The following is a 21,146-nucleotide window of genomic DNA, read 5'->3' as shown; positions in this document are numbered from 1 at the left end:
ATTGATTTAAACATGAAATTAAAGATAAGTTTATTTGTAAGACATAAAATCCGAACCCTAACGAAAAACATATGCATATTCAATATTCACTGTGAAAAATTTAAACGAAAGATATATTCAAGTAAGAAGGCGAGACGTCTCGTCGAGTTTAAATTCTTGTAACAGGTAAGTTAAACATCAGCTACGAACACGAGACATTAGCCCGGCAATGAGTGATCACGGGCTCAGACGGAGGGCGCTGAGTGCAGTCGAGTCTCGCCGCGAGAACGCACCGGGCCCACTCGTGCATTGTGAGTGAACTACTAATTAGATCCTCTAGTGTTGCTTTTAACATTATCGCGGTGAGGGATATCGCTTTGCTATACAGATGAGAAATAAAGACAAAATAATAATTTTATTTTTCAAATAGATCCCAAAACAAATAAATGACAAATTCTTGTGTTTAAAAAGTCAATGTAATTAAGTTGTTACTAACACAATTCCTTATAATATTTGATGTAATACTAGGATTTAGCGATTGAATGGAACAAGATTGAAAGTCAGTTGCAAAATTTTAACCAAAGATAATTTTTAAAGTTTTGTAAAATCCTTTTTTTTTATGTTATAGGTTGGCGAACGAGCATATGGGCCACCTGATGGCAAGTGGTCACCATCACCCATAGTCAATGAAGCTGTAAGAAATATTAACTATTCATTACATCGTTAATGTGCCACCAACCAAGGGAACCAAGATGTTATGTCCCTTGTGCCTGTAGTTACACTGGCTCACTCACCCTTCAAACCGGAACACAACAATACTGAGTACTGTTACTTGGCGGTAGAATAACTAATGAGTGAGTGGTACCTACCCAGACGGGCTTGCACAAAGCCCTACCACTTGGTGGTCTATATTCTATAAAATGTTTATCTTATTTAAATATTGGAGCACTAGTTCTTGTCCACTGTTCGCTCGCGTTTTAGTGGGATAACTAATCCCACTAAAACGCGTGTTCATCATCATGTCTTAGTCAAAAAGTAGCCTACGTCCATACTTGGAGTTCAATTTTGACTTCAAAACAATTTTTATCAAATTCAGTTAGGTGGTTTGGTTGTGAAAGAGCGACAGACAGACAGACAGGAAGTGTTACTTTCACATAAAAATAAATCAAAAGAATCTTGACTTATCCCATTCTACTTCGTCACTGAAATACTACGCGGACGAGGGTAATTTAATATTAATTTAAATAATTGTATTTAATTAACATGACTTTGTTTCTTTAAATGTTAAAAAAGAGTAACTACTGAGTTTCTTGCCGGTTCTTCTCAGTAGTATCTACTTTCCGAACCGGTGGTAGCTCACTTAATTGTAAAATGACGATTCAAAAGTGCTTGTAAAAGCCTACTTGAATAAAGTTTATTTTGATTTGATTTGAAGGACATTGCACTTTAAAAACGCCAAATTCATCACAAAAAAGTATATTACATATCTTTCCCACATTAAAAGCATTTGTAATAACTGGAATATGAACCTACAAATAATACACACAGAGATAATTACTAAATAGCCCATAAAAAATAGCGGTACGAATGCTCCGAATTCCTGCTCAAATTACCTGTCGGGAAACTCCGAAAATAAAAACGGGACCGAACAAAATATTTAACAGTCGAGATTAAGTTCTGTCCCGTCGAGTGACAATAGCCCGACGGGAGGACCTCGCTAAATCAAGGTGGCTCACCCCCGGGACACGCTCGCAGGTCGCCTACACGCCGTATTTCGAACCGAATACAACTGATCAGCTGATTCCTTGACGTTCTATTTCACAACAATAGAATTGGACCAACATTTTTATAAATGTTAGTCCCCATAGACTTTGTACTATGAAATAACTATTATTTGTATAGTCAATTATCACTATATATTATAAAACAAAGTCCCAAGGCTGCGCCTGTCTGTCTATCTGTTCGCAATAAACTCAAAAACTACACAACAGATTTAAAAAGAGCGGTGATGGCCCAGTGGTTAGAACGCGTGCATCTTAACCGATGATTGCGGGTTCAAACCCAACCAAGCACCGCCGTTTCATGTGCTTAATTTATCTTTATAATTCATTTCGTGCTCAGCGGTGAAGGAAAACATCGTGAGGAAACCTGCATGTGACAAATTTCATATAAATTCTGCCACATGTGTATTCCACCAACCCGCATTGGAACAGCGGGGTGGAATATGTTCCAAACATTCTCCTCAAAGGGAGAGGAGGTCTTTAGCCCAGCAGTGGGAATTTACAGGCTGTTGTTGTTGTCGTTGTTGTAGATTTATATTAGATTTTCACTAATATACAGAGGGATTCATAAGGAAGGTATATAAGTTATTAAGGTTTTTGTGTTAATAAGTTGAAATAGAACGACAATTGTTAAACATGTCGGAAAATGCAACAAAACATATATAAGTAAAAGGTAAAAAAGGCCCCTAGTATTTAACTAGTATTGAACTAAAACACAGAAATACGGATTCGTATTACACGTTAGTGTAGCTGACCAGGTCGATACACTGCAGACATTTCGTTGTAATTCAAATTTGGATTGCTCACAAACGTCAATATTGTTAGGAGCCTGACGAAAAGTCAACACCAAACGCTACAGTATCCACACAGAGACCCAGAAGGACTCACAATACGAGGCCCTTATACAAGTCAGATATCTCTTCGTTAGAATGTACTGTACACAAAACAAATACAGTACACAAAGCAAATACCACTATCGTACAATAGAAATGATATTTTTATGATATAAATAAGGCAGCCGAATAGGCTACCTATGACATATAGAACCACTACAGCTATAGAAAGGTGTTGGTAGAAATAATAACTATTCCTTACATCACCAAAGGGCTATCAAGCTTGAGAGGTACAACTAACAAAGTAAGCCAGTCAATTTTCAAAATTGGAACACGACAAAAGTAACTATTTCTGTGTTTGATCGGACTTCCAACGATCATATTTTTTCTAGATTGTTTATAATATCAAACACCTCCACGTCTAGTTAAAATAACAACATATTACGCCATGAACACAAGAGCATCCTGTTCATCGAACCCAAAGCAGGTTATACTTAAAAGATAAAACACTAATATAACGCATTGTTACAAAATATTCCCCTACGCCGACGAACCATTAAAATCCCCGACTAACCCCAAAATACAGCCGGGGGCCGAGGCGACCCCCACTAATTTACGTGTTCGCTATAATGTGTCGTCAGTGCAGACTGCACCCGTGCGTGCTAATTCACTGCTGCACGCTTGCACGGGTGCACTTTTAATCATTGTTGTGGCATTCAATTGGCAGTGCGGTAATTCCGTCTGATAGCTGTCTCTACGGTTCGGCTTGTTGTTTTGTGTTAGTCGCATTTTACAAATTGTTACGGCGTTTATTGATTTATTTGAAAGCGAAACACGTGACAAAAGCATTATCGGGCACTTTTTTAAATAATATAACACTACATAACATTAACAGCCTGTAAATTTCCCACTGCTAAGCTAAAGCCTTCTCTCCCTTAAGAGGAGAAGGTTGGAAGCATTTTTCACCACGCTGCTCTAATGCGGATTGGTGGATACAAAGATGGCAGAATTTCGTTGAATTTAGTCACATGCAGGTTTCCTCACACAAACACTAATTAAGCACATGAAAATCCGTGGTGGTTGCTCGGGCTTGAACCCACAATTATCGCCTAAGATACACGCGTTCAAACCATAGGGCCATCTCGGCCCATTGGACCATATCGTCTACAATTTGATAGGTAATAATTAACTATAATAATATTATAATTGCAAAAGATACTCTATCTGTTTTTCAGTTACGCTTTCACTGCAATCAAAGCACAAAACCGATTTTGATTAAATTTGGTGCAAAGAAAAGATAAGGAAGGACATAGGCTACTTTGCTTTATACTTGATTGTCAACCCTTAAAATGCGAGCAAAACTACGTGAGACAAATTACAATTTTCTTTAAATAAACAAATCCCACGGACGTGTTGTCCGTGCCTCGTGTAACTTTCTATTATTTCGATTGAGTTCATTTTTCATGCTCACGTTTTTATTTACGCGTAGCATCACAATCCTATCTGTAGTGATACATGTGTATTTATATCCGATGGCTATTTTTTTTCTATTTAAACTTCTTTACTAAGCTGAAGTTTTGTGCTATTTGTATTGTGGGGCGGTAAAGTCATAAATGTGTAGATGATCTATATAATACCGCACTCTCGCAAACTGCCACACATAACCACTTTGTAGAACCAGCTTTCGCCGGCAGTTTTTCCGAACCAATATGACATGGGAACCTTCAAGAAAAGAGCGTACTCCTTCCTTAAAGTCCATCGGCGGTGGTAGTCACTTTCTATCAGGTGGACTCTCCTTATATTAACAACAACTCCTTATATCATCAATGCACATGCACATGTTACGCCACTGGTGCCTGCAGTCACACTGACTCACCTTTCATAACGGAACTCAAAATAAGTACTGCTGTTTAATGGTAGAATACATGAGTGGATGGTACCTACACAGACTGGCTTACACAAAGCCCTATCACCACATAAGATTTATTATAACAATTAAAGAATTCTTATCCTACAGATCTTCACATAATTTTGATATTAAATTTAATTATATATATATAAATATGAATCACTAGTCGTCGCGTGGGGCTTCGCTCGCGTTTTACGCGGGTTAGTTTTAAAGAGTAACCTATGTTCTTCCTTAAAGTTCAGGTTTGTTTCAAAGGAAACGTCATCAAATTCAGCGCATCTGTTTGGTCGTGATGGAGTGACATACAGACAGACATAGTTACTTTCACATTTTTATATTAAGTGTAGATTAATCAACATACAGAACAGTTATTCTACCGCCAACTAACATTACTCAGTATTTTTGTGATCCGATTTGAAGGGTGAGTGAGCCAGTGTAACTACAGGCACAAGGGACATAACATCTTAGTTCCCAAGGTTGCTGACACATTGACGATGTAAGGAATAGTTAATATTTCTTACAGCGTCATTGTCTATGGGTGATGGTGACCACTTACCATCAGGTGGCCATATGCTCGTCCACCAACCAATACCATAAAAAAAAAGATTATGATAAAACTTTCATCACATTCAAAATCAAAATATATTTTATTCAAGTGGGCTTTTTCAAGCACTTTTGAATCGTCATATAACAATTAAGTGAAGCTACCACTTAAGGTCATAACAACAAACAACAACAGCCTGTAAATTGCCACTGTTGGGCTAAAGGCCTCCTCTCCCTTTGGGGAGAAGGTTTGGAACATATTCCACCACGCTGTTCCAATGCGGGTTGGCATAACAAACTAACCAATTTATTCAAAACAAACTTTCTAATTAATAAATAAATATAGTAGAAAATGTTATACAAAACATCCACAGCGCCGAGAATCTGTTATCTCCTGTCTACAGAGAATCATTAAATATTCGCAATAAATTAACTACTTCCAGTGAAACTTGAAAAGTGTATTACAGTTCTTCACCGGGACTTGGAACGCAGCCAGTATCGTGATGTGTATTTTAATTAAACAACAAAAAATTATGGATGATAAAATTTAAAACACATTTTTTCTTTCTTATAAGTGCAAGGCATATGATAAAATTGGAGTGTCTGTTTGTAATATTAAAATAGCCCTTATTTACTCAATGCATATGTATTTATAACAAAATAACATTTTTTTACAATTTTTGTCGCTCTATCTATCTGTCTGTTTGTTCCGGCTAATCTCTGGAACAGCTGGACCGATTTTGACGGGACTTTCACAGGCAGATAGCTGATATAACAAGGAGTAACTTAGGCTACAATAATATATATTTTTGTTACATTCAAAGACGTACGAGGTCGCGGGCACATCTAGTGTGTTAATAAAGTTATAGGCCGTAATTATTCCAATCTAGGCAAGGAGAATTGTAATCATCATCATGACCGGTCTGTATTAATCCTCAGCTGGACATAGGCCTTCCCCAGGCCTGTTGAGCAAGGTGGTTTTTTATGTTATCGGAGAAAAACGAGCAGGAGGCTCACCCGATAGAAGTGATTACCACCGCCCATGGGCATCTGCAACACCGGGGAACTCGTAGGTGCGTTGCCGGCCTTTATGTATATTATTGAAGTTTACTCAAGCTACTTATATGTTTTAGAATTACATGCCAATACAAAAATAAGAATCAGTGGATGATCTAAAAACGATCATATCCATTGATTTAATTACAGAATATAACATGCCTTCTTACACCAAAGACTGTCTGTGAGAGAGATCGCTATAAGCCAAAAGATCGCCTTTGCACACCATTTGTTTTATATATTTTTGTTTATCTAGTGTACCCATATAATATTTTCAATAAAGTATTTTAAATAAATAAATAGCTTTGTTAGCTATTTGATCAAAACGTATTTAAAATTAATAATATATACTAATATTATATTACTCTGTCACGGCCAAACTACTGAAGCGAATTTGATTAAAATTTGTATGAAGCAATCTTGGAAACCAAGGAAAGATTTTAATGCCTTACGATTTTTATACAAACTCCTATACACAAAACTACACTCTTTAACTTTTGGCATAAAGATCAAATTCGCTTACAAATTGTACATATTAATCCTTATATTCGGCGTATCAAAATCTCCACACGAAATTAACCGCGGTTATATTTTACATTCTAACGTTGCATCGCTCGTAAACCGAACCATCATAGTCCAGCACATGTTACAGAACACGTTAATAGCCTTCATATTAACGAACTCCATGCTAATAATACAAGACTATCGTTTGTTTATACTTACAACAATGTACTAAGGATATTTGCATTAGGGCGAGATTTAAATCGACGTTCTAGAATGTTCTAGACGATCTAGAAGTAGTCCTAACGCTCATTATCTCAATAATTTTCAACGGTATGTTAAAATTATAGACCTCGAATAAAGCAACAAAAAAGTATCTTACCATAATTCTCGTATTAAAACACACAGCTGAATTTATTATCGTTTGTTTATTCTTACACCAATGTACTAAGGATATCTGTATTTGGACTATAGAAGCGATTGAAATCGACGTTCTAGAATGTTCTAGACGATCTAGAAGTAGTCCTATACAAGCTCATTATGTCAATAATTTTCAACGGTATGTTAAAATTATAGACTTTGATAAGGCAACAAAAATATAACTTATCATAACTCTCGTTTCAAAACATACAGCTGAATTAATTACTATCGGTTGATTATACTTTCAACAATGTATTAAGAATATTTGCATTAGGACTAACGACACGATTTAAATGGACGTTCTAGAAGGTTCTAGACGATCTAGAAGTATTAACGACATCGAATAAAACAACAAAAAAAGTATCTTATCATAATTCTAATATCATGACGCACAGCTGAGTTATCGCAAAAAAGTGAAATTCGGCCATTTTTTTCAAGATGGCGGCGAACGCATATTGGAAATCGAGGTCAAGAATTTCAAGTTAAGCTTTTCCAAGCCCTCCCAAACACATACTCAACATATACTCGGTTTACTTGCATTTCAAAATGCACATGATTGCCCTAAAGATATTTCTAAGGTATGGAATTTCCTTCCGGGTAGCGGGTAGAATCTGCTCTACAAGCTAGTGCTCAACATTTTAAGTAACAAGATTCATTCGCGTTAAGCGTTACTACACCCGAGGGTAACGTAACATTATATTATAGCCTAGCTATAAAATATACACAAAATTCATTATAGTCCAACTCTTTATGTAATACAAGTAATCATGTTTTAGGCTAAAAAGAATCTATGTCATCTCTTAGAGTATCTTATAAATATTGTGGGCTATAAAATAAGGGATCATAGTAGCTCAAGTTCAATCTAAGTAGTTGACAATCTAAGAAGATTTCTACATACTTTCATCGCCTATTTTATAACTTTAGGGGTGAAAATTATCAAAATCCTTTCTTAGCGGATGCCTAACATCTAACTGCATGCCAAATTTTAGTCAGTCAGTCACCATTGAGTTATATATATTTAGATATAAAGATGGATACATCTTATTTTGTATACAATTTGAAGTATAGCCACTAAATGTTTAAACAATTTTATTTATTCATAAAAATCTATCCGAAGATTTTACGTCCTTTTATTTGCAAGCGGAAGCCGGAGAGGCGGAAAGGAAGGAAGCCAGAAATGCAAATGGGTCATCTTATTTTTCTTGTGCTTTTATAGAAAACATTTTATTCTTGAATAAAAAAAGTTTTTTAAAACTACTTTTAAAGGAAAGAATATTTCAAAAACATCGTTCGCAAAATACTATCGTGATAAAACTTTAATACTAACTTTATACCATTTTTATGAAATACTAGCTGTGACCGCGGATACGTACGTATTTAAAAAATATTTTTACTAAGTTACTCCTTATTACATCAACTATCTGCCAGTGAAAGTCTTATCAAAATCCGCCAAGCTGTTGCAGAGATTAGCCGGAACAAACAAACAGATAGACAGACAAAAATTACAAAGAAATATATATCGGTATATGTACCGTGTATACATATGCAATTAGTGAAACGCGGTTATTTTAATATTAGAAACAGACACTCCAATTTAATTATATGTATGTATAGAGTCGAGATGGCCCAGTGGTTAGAATGTGTGCATCTTAACCGATGATTGCGGGTTCAAACCCAGGCAAGCACCGCTGATTCATGTGCTTAATTTGTCTTTATTATTCATCTCGTACTCGGCGGTGAAGGAAAACATCGCGAGGAAACCTGCATGTGACAAATTTTAATAGAAATTCTGCCACATGTGTATTCCACCAACCCGCATTGGAACAGCGTGGTGGAATATGTTCCAAACCTTCTCCAAGGGAGAGTAGGCCTTTAGTCCAGCAGTGGGAATTTACAGGCTGTTGTTGTTGTAGATTGACAAATACATTTACTATTTTGTAACATATCTGTTCATTTGTTGTTCCATTAAACTAACATTAAACCACAAAACTCACTGTTATTATATTAAAAATATTGACATTTCAGTTCGGACGAATATTCTAAAGTTACAAGAAAATACTTGCTTTAAAAATAACTACGAAGATGAGACAGACATGTCATATGATATTATTATTGGAATAATATATCTGAGATTATTGGAAGCATCGTTGTATAAAGATATTTCATTGGTTTTTATTCATAAAATATTCATAGACGATATACGATATAATACTTTTATTTTTATTCTTTGACTTTTCATATTTATTCCCACTATATATATAAATAGTAAACAAGCTACCACTTCTGACTTTACGCGTTTTTTCATAAGATATAAATAATCACTTTTAATGCTTTTATTCAAATTTTGTATTTATGTACAATATTTATAATGCTCAAACTATGTGACATATCATTTTTATGGTTAAGTTTTCTACTTTTTTTAATTAAAAAAGACTATATGACTGATTATTAGGATTAATAGATTATCCTTGATACAATTAGAGAATCAATATATAAATATTATTATATATTGTATATATTTTTGACATTGAAGAGCGTTAACTATCATCACATACGATACAGGAAATAACCGTTCTAAAACTGAAATCTATCATAGAGCGAATATTCCGTATCAATTAAATAACAGTACTGCCAACGCTGAAAAACAGAAAAACAAAAAGAACTAACTCATTATGATTTTAGTATGATATGTTTTACCTTCTCCAAATCGTCTCGTACGTTGCGCAAGCGCCGCGCGTCCTGTGAATCGGGCGCGTCGTGCGCGCGCAGCTGAGTCTCCGCCTCACGAGCCGCCCGACCGAGCTCCTCTTCACGGGCCTGAAGGAAACACTTAATTATACTCAAAGTTCATATGTGAAAGAAATTACCAAGGACTAATGAATGTATGGATAAAAAAATATAATTATATATTTTAGTCCAAGAACTCGTAAGTAAAGTAAAGTAAAGAAAAGTAACAGCCTGTAAATTTCCCACTGCTGAAATAAGGCCTCCTCATCCATTAAGGAGAGGGTTTGGAACATATTCCACCACGGGTTGGTGGAATGCACATTTCGATGAAATTAGGCACATCCAGGTTTCCTCACGATGTTTTCCTTCACCGCCGAGCACGAGATGAATTATAAACACAAATTAAGCACATATATATATATATATATATATATATATATATATATATATATATATATATATATATATATATATATATATATATTCTAATTTATCTTCTAATAATATATATACGCACGCGTTTTAACCACTGGCCATCTCAGTCTAAGAAGAACTCGCTAAGATTTAATAAATAAATAATGAACGAACGAATTGTAGTTACTTGTTGATAACTATAAAAATTACAAAGGAAAATTTTAGGAAAATAGTGAAACGAAATATACTACACTACAGATAATAACTGTAGTAAAAACACTACTTTAAAATTACTTTTTGCAATCATAATCTTCATAGTATTTTAAATCAAACCTTTTTGCAAAGATTTATTATTACGTTATGATTTTTTCAACCTTAATCATATTAATAGAAAATATATATTGTTAAGATTAAATCTTCTAAAACGATATCGGTAAAAAACATCCAAGTACTAGAATAGCTAGAAAATTATGAACAAAATAATTTAGGATACATATTACTAATTTCGTAAATGGGTTCGCTAATTAGATAGAACACCGCCTGTTGTAATGCAAAAGTAATTAACCTGATAAATTTTCTATATTCTTATTATGCAATTTACAAACTCTACTCTAAATAGCAAATCAAATGAATATATTCATACACAGAACAACTAATAAAAGTAATCTAAATAGAAACCCATATAACTAAAAATTACGTACAAGCTGAACCCACGGAATCGCCCGCGTGGATTCGAGACAAAAATCCTTCAAAAACACAACATGAACGGTTAAAAAGTAGTTCGCTACTTTTTAACCGTTCATGTTTTCTTGGGTTCTATAGTTACTTTGCACCAAATAGCATCAATATTGGTTTAGAAATGAAAACGTAACAGACAAACAGACAATTCATTACATTGGTTTCAGTTATTAATAATTTTGTATTCTTGTATACTTCTAAGAAGTCATTAAATACTCCACACCATTATATCTTTAATATACTCTATATTGATACTAAATTCACATTTAAAATTGAAAGCTCACAGAACCGATACATATCACATCTCAGTTGACGGCGTGTAATGCAACGCAAGGTCTACAGTCTACACAATAAATTTGTTTTACGACTGTGCAAGCCGACGCCGCCGTGCAGCGTTTTCGTCCAAGTCCTGACGTGGAAATGCATAGCATACAAACAATTTATATTCTAAACTACGAGTAATATAACACATATGCTTTCACGAAACACGCCATCTTGCTTTTTTAACTATTTGAAATTTACTTACATAATGCTTTAGATAATGTTAACGACCATAGAAGCAAATTATTTTGTACTTAATTAAAGTCTCAAATAGTTTCAAATTAAATCAATTTAAAAGAGAATAATTAATTGTATATCTAATTAAACACTATATAGCATATAAAAAACACATATATTATTCTATATCTTTACAAATGAACTACGAAATCAATATATTTATTTTAATTATATCAAACTAGTTCTCACGCGCGGCTTCGCTTGCGTTTTACGGGATTGATTGTTATGTGTTAGGCAAAAAAGTAGCTTATGTACCTCTTTTGAGTTAAAGTTTGTTACATACCAAATTTCATCAAATTCAGTTCATTGTATCTTTCACGACCAAACCAATGGTCGTGAAAGATAGACAGACAGACAGTTACTTTCACATTTATAATATATACGAGAAAACTTTTCTTAAATTGCCAATGCACTGTCAACAACTGATTCTTAGGCACCATCTTCTATTCCTCCTGTAATTATTCTGACCCACACACCCACAAACACAAAACAAAAACAAAATAGAACTTTCCGATACATATAAATTGATGTTACAAGAAACAACTCTTATAGACGAAGACAAAACTTTGTTCAAGTAGGCCCTTACATCGTCATTTACAGGATACCATTGAAACAAACAAGTGAAAAACGCAATGAATACTTTTTCTAGCGCTAAAGCTACACATTAATGTATACTTGTTTTCTTTCATGATAATCAATTCGTATTGTGAGAGGCACTGGACATTTCCCTATATTACTGAGTTTCCAATCGCGACATCTATAGAACTGCCCTTCATACAATGATTACACAGGACCGAGTAAACATTGGTATCCATGACATAATTAAACATAAAATAATTTACAAATAGATATCTACTTATTCATTAGAATAAAAAAGGAATTAATAAGCAATCCGTTACGAATATTGAAAGTATAATAAAAAAAATAATCCAAATTTAAATATTCGGTAATCAAATAACTAAATAAATTTAAAGCTAAATATATGTCTACTAAATCATTTTCTTTAAAATCAATCAACATCTTCTTCATTCAAGTAGGATCATAACGACTTTTGGAATCGTCATGCCATTCTATTTTTGAATTGAATTAAATGCAAAGCTACGTTCGATAATAATATAAAGGTCAAAGTCAAATCCCAGTTCTTTACGAAACATACATGCATAACGTTGTCTTAAATTTTCGCGATTATTACACATTTAAATAAAACTAATTATAACGGATTTGAATCGCGTATATTAATCGTCTATATTAGCGTCTACCCGTGACCACGAACACTACAAAGTGTTTGAAACGTCGGGATGTTTAAAAAATAATTAATATACGCGATTCAAATCCGTTATAATTAGTTTTATTTAAAACATACATGCAGTTTAATAAACGGTCTGTTTTAATTTCGATTCAGTCATAATAGCTATAAAACTTTCATCTAGCAAGTTCATTGTAGGCACAGAACCACAACTGTGTTCATATTAAAGGCGAATGGTTGTGAAAACCATGAAGCTGTGAAAACTGTCATGCATAAAAACATATATACGAACATAGAAACTAATGTCGAAAATAACTCTAATCAAAATCAAGATTCCTTAAAAAAAGCAAGATCCGGACATCCGGTGACAGAGCACTTACGTTTGTTATAAATGATGTCTTAACTAACAGACATGATAAAAAAAATTAACTAAAACTTGTGAGAATAAACAAATAACCAAAAAATTATATTGCTTTGAAAATCCCGTATAAATTACAATTAAAAAAAAAGTTTGAAATAATATTAAACCACATATAACAGAAAGAGACAGGGAGGAGTGGAAAAGGCCCCTGGAGGGGGAATAACGGGGCTTTTTCCTTACTATTTCTGACTGTTCTACTGTAAACCGCGTAAAGGAACTTTGTTCCAAAACTACAAAAAATATTGCTTTAACCTAAAAATTTAATATTCATAATTTTAAATGCCTTTTTCGAAAATGTTTTATATATATAAAACGAAAAATTCTTCTAATATTAACTATCTTGTCTTTAGGGAACACGTAATATTTAATCATATTACGAATATTACCATCAAAACTTTTTTCTTTTTTCGCAAAATATCAATAAAATTGTTACTTATAAATATTCAGTATAGAACTATGAACATCTAGATTTGATTTCAGGCCATAATAGTACAGGCATTAACATGATTACACTAATTAAAGTACTAAAACCGGAAACCTCAATCAAGACTTTATAGTTGATATAAAACCGGGTGTAACCGCGTGACGATTAGGAAAGTAGCCATATCCACACCCTTTTCCAACCACGCCTCGGGTAAAAGTCGTTTAAATTTAGAATATTTTTAATATACTGGAAAAGTTATATACTTAAACTTCCCCAAACATTGGAAGCTTCTATCTGCGTAAGTTACAATCTGGTAAAGGTAGCGTTATAGCGTTTAAAATACACAATAAATACACAAATATCGGCTACTGGCTACGTATACAATAATACTAGTTCCGACTTCGTACGATGAAAATTAATATGAATTTTCTTTTATCCCAAGCAACATTTATTTTAATTAACTATAGGTAACAATGACTCTTTCAATTATATTTTACCATTTATCAATGGAATATTTAAATGAATTTTTATCTAATAACTTATTTAACGATCATATATGTCTTTTGTTTTTTACGCGTCGAACATAACACCTTTACAATTTTGACGAACTCTGCAAAGTATATATGTATGCATATACATACTTCTCTACCAACATATATAATAACTAAATGGCTTACTCCGACTTTGATGAAATAAAATAAGTCTTATTTGATGCAATCATATCGTACCCTGGTAGATAAAACCGATGCTCCAACCTAAATCACCTAGAAACCCAGCTAAGAACTCGCAAACAATTTCATTAAAATCGGTCTAACCGTTCAGGCAGATAACAGTTACATGCATAGCATGTGGCATACTATATATTTATAAAAAATACACAAAAAAAAGATTTAAAAATGTTATTTACCTTAAAATGCTTTGATGTGGAACACAAAACAGACATAAATATTGGTTTATTGCTACACCTTTGCACACATTCAAAAGAAAATAAAAAATTGAATCAAATCGATCAACATTGAACCTTTCCTTTGAAATTACACTCGTGAAATATAGAAATCCTTAAACAAAACGGACAGTCTCCGAAAAGCCGTACGAAAGACTAAGACCGGTAATATGTACAGATTTCATTGACTCTATCATCTGAAAATTTTGTCATAAACAGGGGATTTTGGCTGTTAAAGCTTTAAGCTTAACGTTGAATATTGTTTACGTCTTATACGCAGATAAGACTTTTAGGTTTCATAGTAAAAACAGAAGATAGGACAGGAATATTCTCATGGTTTCAGAAATAGCTCGCGCGTGTGAGGTGTTTTAATTAATATATTTTTCTTATGCACAAATTAAATTTTGCCTGACAAATTGTAAGAAGCTATGTTTAAGACAAAATTAATTTAGGTTAGATATTTCATTTGGATTTATAATAGTATTAATTGATTTTCATTTATAAATAATAGAAAAAATCATGTTTCATGTAGACGGTCGGTCTAATGAGCTCCTGTTGGTGATGGGGATTATCCTTATAGATAGAAATTGGTGCTGTATGAAATAATAACCATTCCTTACACTGTTAATACGTCAGCAACCGTGCCTAGTTGTGCCGTGCCATCTCTTATGCCTAGTTACTGGCTCACATCCTATTCAAACCGAAAAACAAGAATACGAGTTATTGCTGTTTGGCGGTAGTTGAATGTTATACCCAGATGGGCGTACTACTAAGTAAGATTAATTGTATTCAATTAATACTACTTCGCACACCTAAGTATAGGCACAAAATCCACCTCAGTCACCAGGTTAGTGGTGTATTGGTTATGTAAGGATTTGTTAATATTTCTTACAGCGCCATTGTCTATGGGTAGTCTACTTACCATCAGGCGGTCCTTTTGCTCGTCCGCCTATTGATCATATCATAAAGAAAATCTAAAATATATTTACTAATATACTTGAATCAAGAAAATTTTGTGATTTACGTTATATTTTGATAGTTTTGGTTAATACCGACTATGATATAACCCGTTCATAGTCTTTTCCAACGGCTACACTTAGTCATGCACTTTCCATCCAAACAATAACGTAACGTTTTACGTTTGCAACTATACTATATCACTCATCACACCACATAATACTAACGCATGATATTTGCCAGAACATTTGCGTTTTCTCTAAAACATTTTGTAATATTAGTTTAGTGTTTGCAGATTTGGAGTAAATTTTATACTACTTGTACCAACCATCTCTTAGACATCTCTTAAGATTTTCCTGAACTGAAAACCCAGCAATAGTTCCAGACCCATCTCTCCTAAAGGACACTTTGGGCAAGTGTCTAGGATAAGGGCCCCATCAGATCAAATAAAAAGATCTGTGTATTTTCAAAATAAAGATTCTGACTTTTCCGATATCTCCAAAACGTACAAATATAGTAATAAACCAGTATTTCAAAGCATTATTTATTCGCAAATTTAAGAACAATGACTGTTTCTTTGTCTATTCTAACGAAATGGTGTTCTGTCTAGGTCCTAGGAGGCCCCATTATTCTTAAATACCCAAGGCCTCCAATAGGTTAAAGACAACCCTGGCAATGGTGGCTTTGTATTAATAAATGACGAGAAACAAGACACGACCCATAAACAATGCATAAAATTCTTTTAAGCTCTATAATTTCTATTGTAAATTTCGAAGATATGCATGTTATTTTGGATGTCGAACATAATTGGCTGCCATAGTATAAACAACGTAAGAGCTTTGAAATGACTGATGATATATGATGTTTTATACACTGTTGAAGTTAACAGGTCGGAATATAAGGAAAATGTAAATTCCTTCTCAGAACATATTGTTTCACTAACACAATCATGTGGAATAAACGTGAGCTACGTAGATTAAAATTGACAAAACGTGTTACGAAAGTTAATTGTACAGTATTAGTATGAACACATTAAACACCTTTCTGGTTGATGGTAATGTTATTTATACTAATATTTAATGTTATAAATGCGAAAGCACCTCTACCGATTTGTTGATCTTTTATGGCTAAGCCGCTGATCCGAATTTGATGAAATTTCGTACAAAGCTATCAACAGCCCCAAGGAAAGTCATAATCTATTTTTGTGTACCTAAAATCGAACAAATAGACCCTAGAAAACCTACGAAGCCACGACTGACATTAAATTCAATCAATATATTTACGTTTTATCATTTTCAAGGTCATGAAATACGACACAACCAACATTCATTTATTTGTATGCCCAGACATATTTCAAAGGTTTTAATATGAGAATTATACCGAGAAGCAGAGTAGATATCTATACAAGTCTTCTTAATAGTATTTCTATTCTTAACACAATGGAGATACTGTTCTCTTCTTTGATTTAAAGATTATTCCACCACATCTTTTTGCATCAATGTTTTCTAATATATATTAATATTATAAATTTGAAAGTAACCATGTCTGTCTGTCGTTTTTTCACGACTAAACCGCTGAATCGAATTTGATCAAAATTAGTATGAAGCAAACTTATACTCCGAGAAAGGACATAGGCTACTTTTTTGCCTGACACGTGACAACCAACACGCTAAAACGCGGGCGAAACCCCAAGCGACTACTAGTATGAATTATAAACTCAAATTAGGAACATAAAAATGATGCGTTTGAGATTTTCTATTAAGAGTCACGTTTGATAGTCATCTTCCGTCTCGTTCTTTTATAACCTAACATTATTTATTACTGCCTACATTATATACCCATTCGTATAAAGAATAACCGTCCCTAATTTCTTTTTGATCTCACAGCGCCAACGAAAACGTACAAATGTCACAACAAACGGCTATTTAAAGCGCTCCAGAAATAATACTATACTATTAATAAAATTCCATTCGCATTCCGTCGGTTCACGTGTACTTGGATTCGATTTTTATTTTATACCGCGTATTGCTATCGTATGAGCAACATTTTTTTTATAATGTTAGTTATATAGTAGTATGTATAACAAAAGATTCTAACGTCCTGCAATTAAATGACGAGTTAATACGTTATTCGATTTTGCTGTATGGAGTTGATGATTTATATTTCATGCATTAACAGTGTCTGTCAACATTTAAATTTTAAAAATTTAAAAATAGAATACACGTCTATAACAATCTATAATATTGTTATAAATACATTTATGAAGTAAACATAAAAGGAAAAAGACTTTTTTTAAATCAAAAGCCTACGGCCGTCCCCTAACTCGAGGTCTAATCAGCAAATGAAAAAAAGTATTATATTGTCTATGTATATTTATATATGTATATTATTAATGTGAAAGTAACTCTGTCTGTCTGCCGCTTTTTCAAGACCAAACCGCTGAACCGAATTTGATGAAATTTGGTATGAAACAAACTACTACTTATTTTGCCTTAAAAATGACAACCGGCACCCCAAAACGCGAGAAAAGTCGCGGGCGATTACTAGTATATGCATATAAGAATGACTTGTATTTCTTTGTGTGTTAACTTTTGCTAATCATTGTTTTGATTAAGTTTTTTTTTTTCGATATAATACCATCAATGTGTTTGGTAGCAAAGAATTTTATTGTTAGGAAATTAAATTAAATAGGTATTTCGATGCATACAAAGTAGCAGCACGTATTCTACTATACCCTTTACACGGATAATATATCGAGTGACGTAAAGAAATAACACCCCTCATGTTCGCATAGGATATAATACCGTGCCCCGATCCAAATAATTTCCTGCTACCAATTCAAGTCATCAACCCGTCCCCATGGGCTCGCTTCCGCGAACCAAACGAACGAATGAACCGTATCGCGAATGAAAGTTTATCATTCGTTCGTCGCCAAAGTTCAGCGGACTTGGATATTCCCGACGGTAAGACGATTAAGAGAAATTGGAAAACGAGGAAATGGTTTCAACAAATTACAAATATTATTCAAATATGTTTATTATATTTATTTCGATTTCTGACGGTATCGTTTTAAACATTGGTGTTTTGTTATTTGACGGTTGAGCGGTTTTTATTCAGACATATTTAACTAGTAATGGTCCCTAGCAGATCTTCTATATATATACATATAGAAAAATTTATATCTGTTTGTAATATTAAAATAACCACTTTTTATTCAAGGAATATGTATGTATATAGTGCATCTACCAAAATAACAATGCTCGTTTATTTGTCTGTTTATTCTGGCGAATCTCTAGAACGGCTGAACCGATTTTGATGGAACTTTCACTGGGAGACAGCTGGTGTAATTAGGAGTAACTTAGGCTACAATATTAACTTTTCAAATTCACGGGCACAGCTTGTACTGTATCAAACAATATCGAAGTCATATCGAATATAAAGTAGTATCCGAATCGTAAAAAATTACCATTTTTTTTTAAATCACAGACACAACTAACGACCAGCTTAAGTAAGATTCATTCGTTCAAAGTTCGAATGATATCGGGCCAATATAAGTTACCGAGTTTTTCAGTCGAGATATTCACAATAACAAGCCCGAAGTTTGCAGTGTTATAATCTCGCCCGGCGCGCACTTTGGCTGTCGGTTCTTCAGATATTTATTTATTGTAAAAGTTACACTATAGACTTATCACCAAAAATAATATTTAATACAGATAACATTCAAGATCATACATATCTACAGTTGTATCGTATTAACATCCCGTTTTTTTAAGGAATATGTTGGCGGACGAGCATATGGGCCACTTGATGGTAAGTGGTCACCATAGACAATGACGCTGTAAGAAATATTAACTATTCCTTACGTCGTCAATGTGCCACCAACCTTAGGAACTAAGATGTTATGTCCCTTGTGCCTATAGTTACACTGGCTCACGCACCCTTCATAGCGGAACACAACAATACTGAGTACTGTTATTTGGCGGTAGAAGAACTGATGAGTGGGTGGTACCTACCCAGGCGCTCTTGCACAAAGCCCTACCACCAAGTAAACGTTTGGATTATTATATACAGGGAAAAATTAGTACACCTTTGTTTGCATAGTCACTGTTACATATTAATACGACCAACTCATTATAAATTTAGAATAGCCTCGATGGTTGGTTGATGACATCATCATTATCTAATCACCATCATAAACGGCACAATTTCATCAATTCAATCTTAAAACTCTCAAAATCTATATATACGTATAATAAAATTTGAATGTCGGTTTGTAATACTAAAATAACCGCATTCACGGTACATAAACCGAAATAACATTTATTACAATTTCTGTCTGTCTGTTTATTTGTTCCGGCTGATCTCTGAAATGGCTGGATTATGACAAGACTATACTAATACCGCAACAGCGGTCAGGCATGCAACCACTCCGTTGCGGTCCTCCCACCAACGACCTTATATCACAAAAACTGCCTTATACACAATTAATAAGTTCGAATAAAATCTGCGATCTGAACAATAACGATTTTTTAAAACTAGTATTAATATGGTGTAAAAATAGAGAGTACATTTGTTCTACACACATGCATGCAAAAATAATACATTTAGCGCTAATACATTTATAATATGGAAAATGTAATTCTAACGTTTGTTTACCTATACTGCTTAGATTGGAATAGGGTATAGTAAGACTAGACGTCTGAATAATAACTACAGAACCCTTTCTTCAAAACAAAAGAAAACATACTTTATTCAAGTAGGGTTTTTACAAGCACTTTGGAGTCGCCATTTTAGAAACTATATCAAAAGAAGCTACCACCGTTTCGGAATGCAGATTCTACCGAGAAGAACCGGCAAGAAAATCAGTAGTTACTCTTTTTGAACATTTAAAAATACAAAGTCATACATTTTTACGTTTATAATAAAATGTAATTGTATGCTTTGTTTATCTTTAGTGAGACTAGACAGCTGAATAATAAATACAGAACCCTTTGATCTTTGATCACGAATAACGCAAGAATTATAATGATATCCATAGACAAGATTGGGGAGAATATTTCGGCGAATGAAAGAATGAACGAAATTACGAAGGAAATGTTTTCTTTTTAATTTAGCTTCGGTACTTGAACACAAAGCATTCAGCCAATGTCACGTACGAGAACACGAGTAAGGATGATTGAATGAAAAAATATACTGGAAGAAGAAATCCATTCTTATATTATAAATTCCAATGTAACTGTCTGTTACTCTTTCACGACCAAAGTACTGATCCGAGTTTGATGAAGTTTGGTATGAAGCAAGTTTAAATCTGAGATGGCCCAGTGGTTAGAGCTGAGATGGTCTAGTGGTTAGAACGCGTGCATCTTAACCGATGATTGCGGGTTCAAACTCAAGCAGGCACCACTATATATATGTGTTTTATTTATGTTTATAATGTATCTCGTGCTCGATGGTGAAAGAAAAGATTTTGAGGAAACCTACATGTGTCTAATTTCATCGAAATTCTGCCACATGTGCATTCCACCAACCCGCATTGGAACAGCGTGGTGAAATATGTTCCAAAACCCTCTCCTTCAGGGAAGAGAAGGCCTTATCCCAGCAGTGGGAAATTTACAGGCTGTTACTTTACTATACAAGTTTAAATCCCAAAGTTTAAAGTATGCTTTTGGCTAACCTAATTTAACCCCTAAAAAAGC

General features: G+C 33.8%; 1 protein-coding gene across 1 annotated transcript in view; it reads right to left on the bottom strand.

The window, feature by feature from the left end:
* Positions 1–21,146, bottom strand: part of LOC124538865 (dystrophin, isoforms A/C/F/G/H) — a 626,595-nt gene that overhangs the window by 540,309 nt on the left and 65,140 nt on the right. The window contains exon 35 of the mRNA XM_047116101.1: positions 9,720–9,839. Coding sequence (XP_046972057.1) covers positions 9,720–9,839 — 120 coding nt within the window. The remainder of the gene's footprint in view (positions 1–9,719; positions 9,840–21,146) is intronic.

The sequence above is a fragment of the Vanessa cardui genome, chromosome 21, assembly GCF_905220365.1.
Source record: "Vanessa cardui chromosome 21, ilVanCard2.1, whole genome shotgun sequence".
NCBI lineage: Eukaryota > Metazoa > Arthropoda > Insecta > Lepidoptera > Nymphalidae > Vanessa > Vanessa cardui.
Note: the sequence above shows the minus strand (reverse complement) of the source record. Positions and strands in the feature narration are given on the sequence as shown.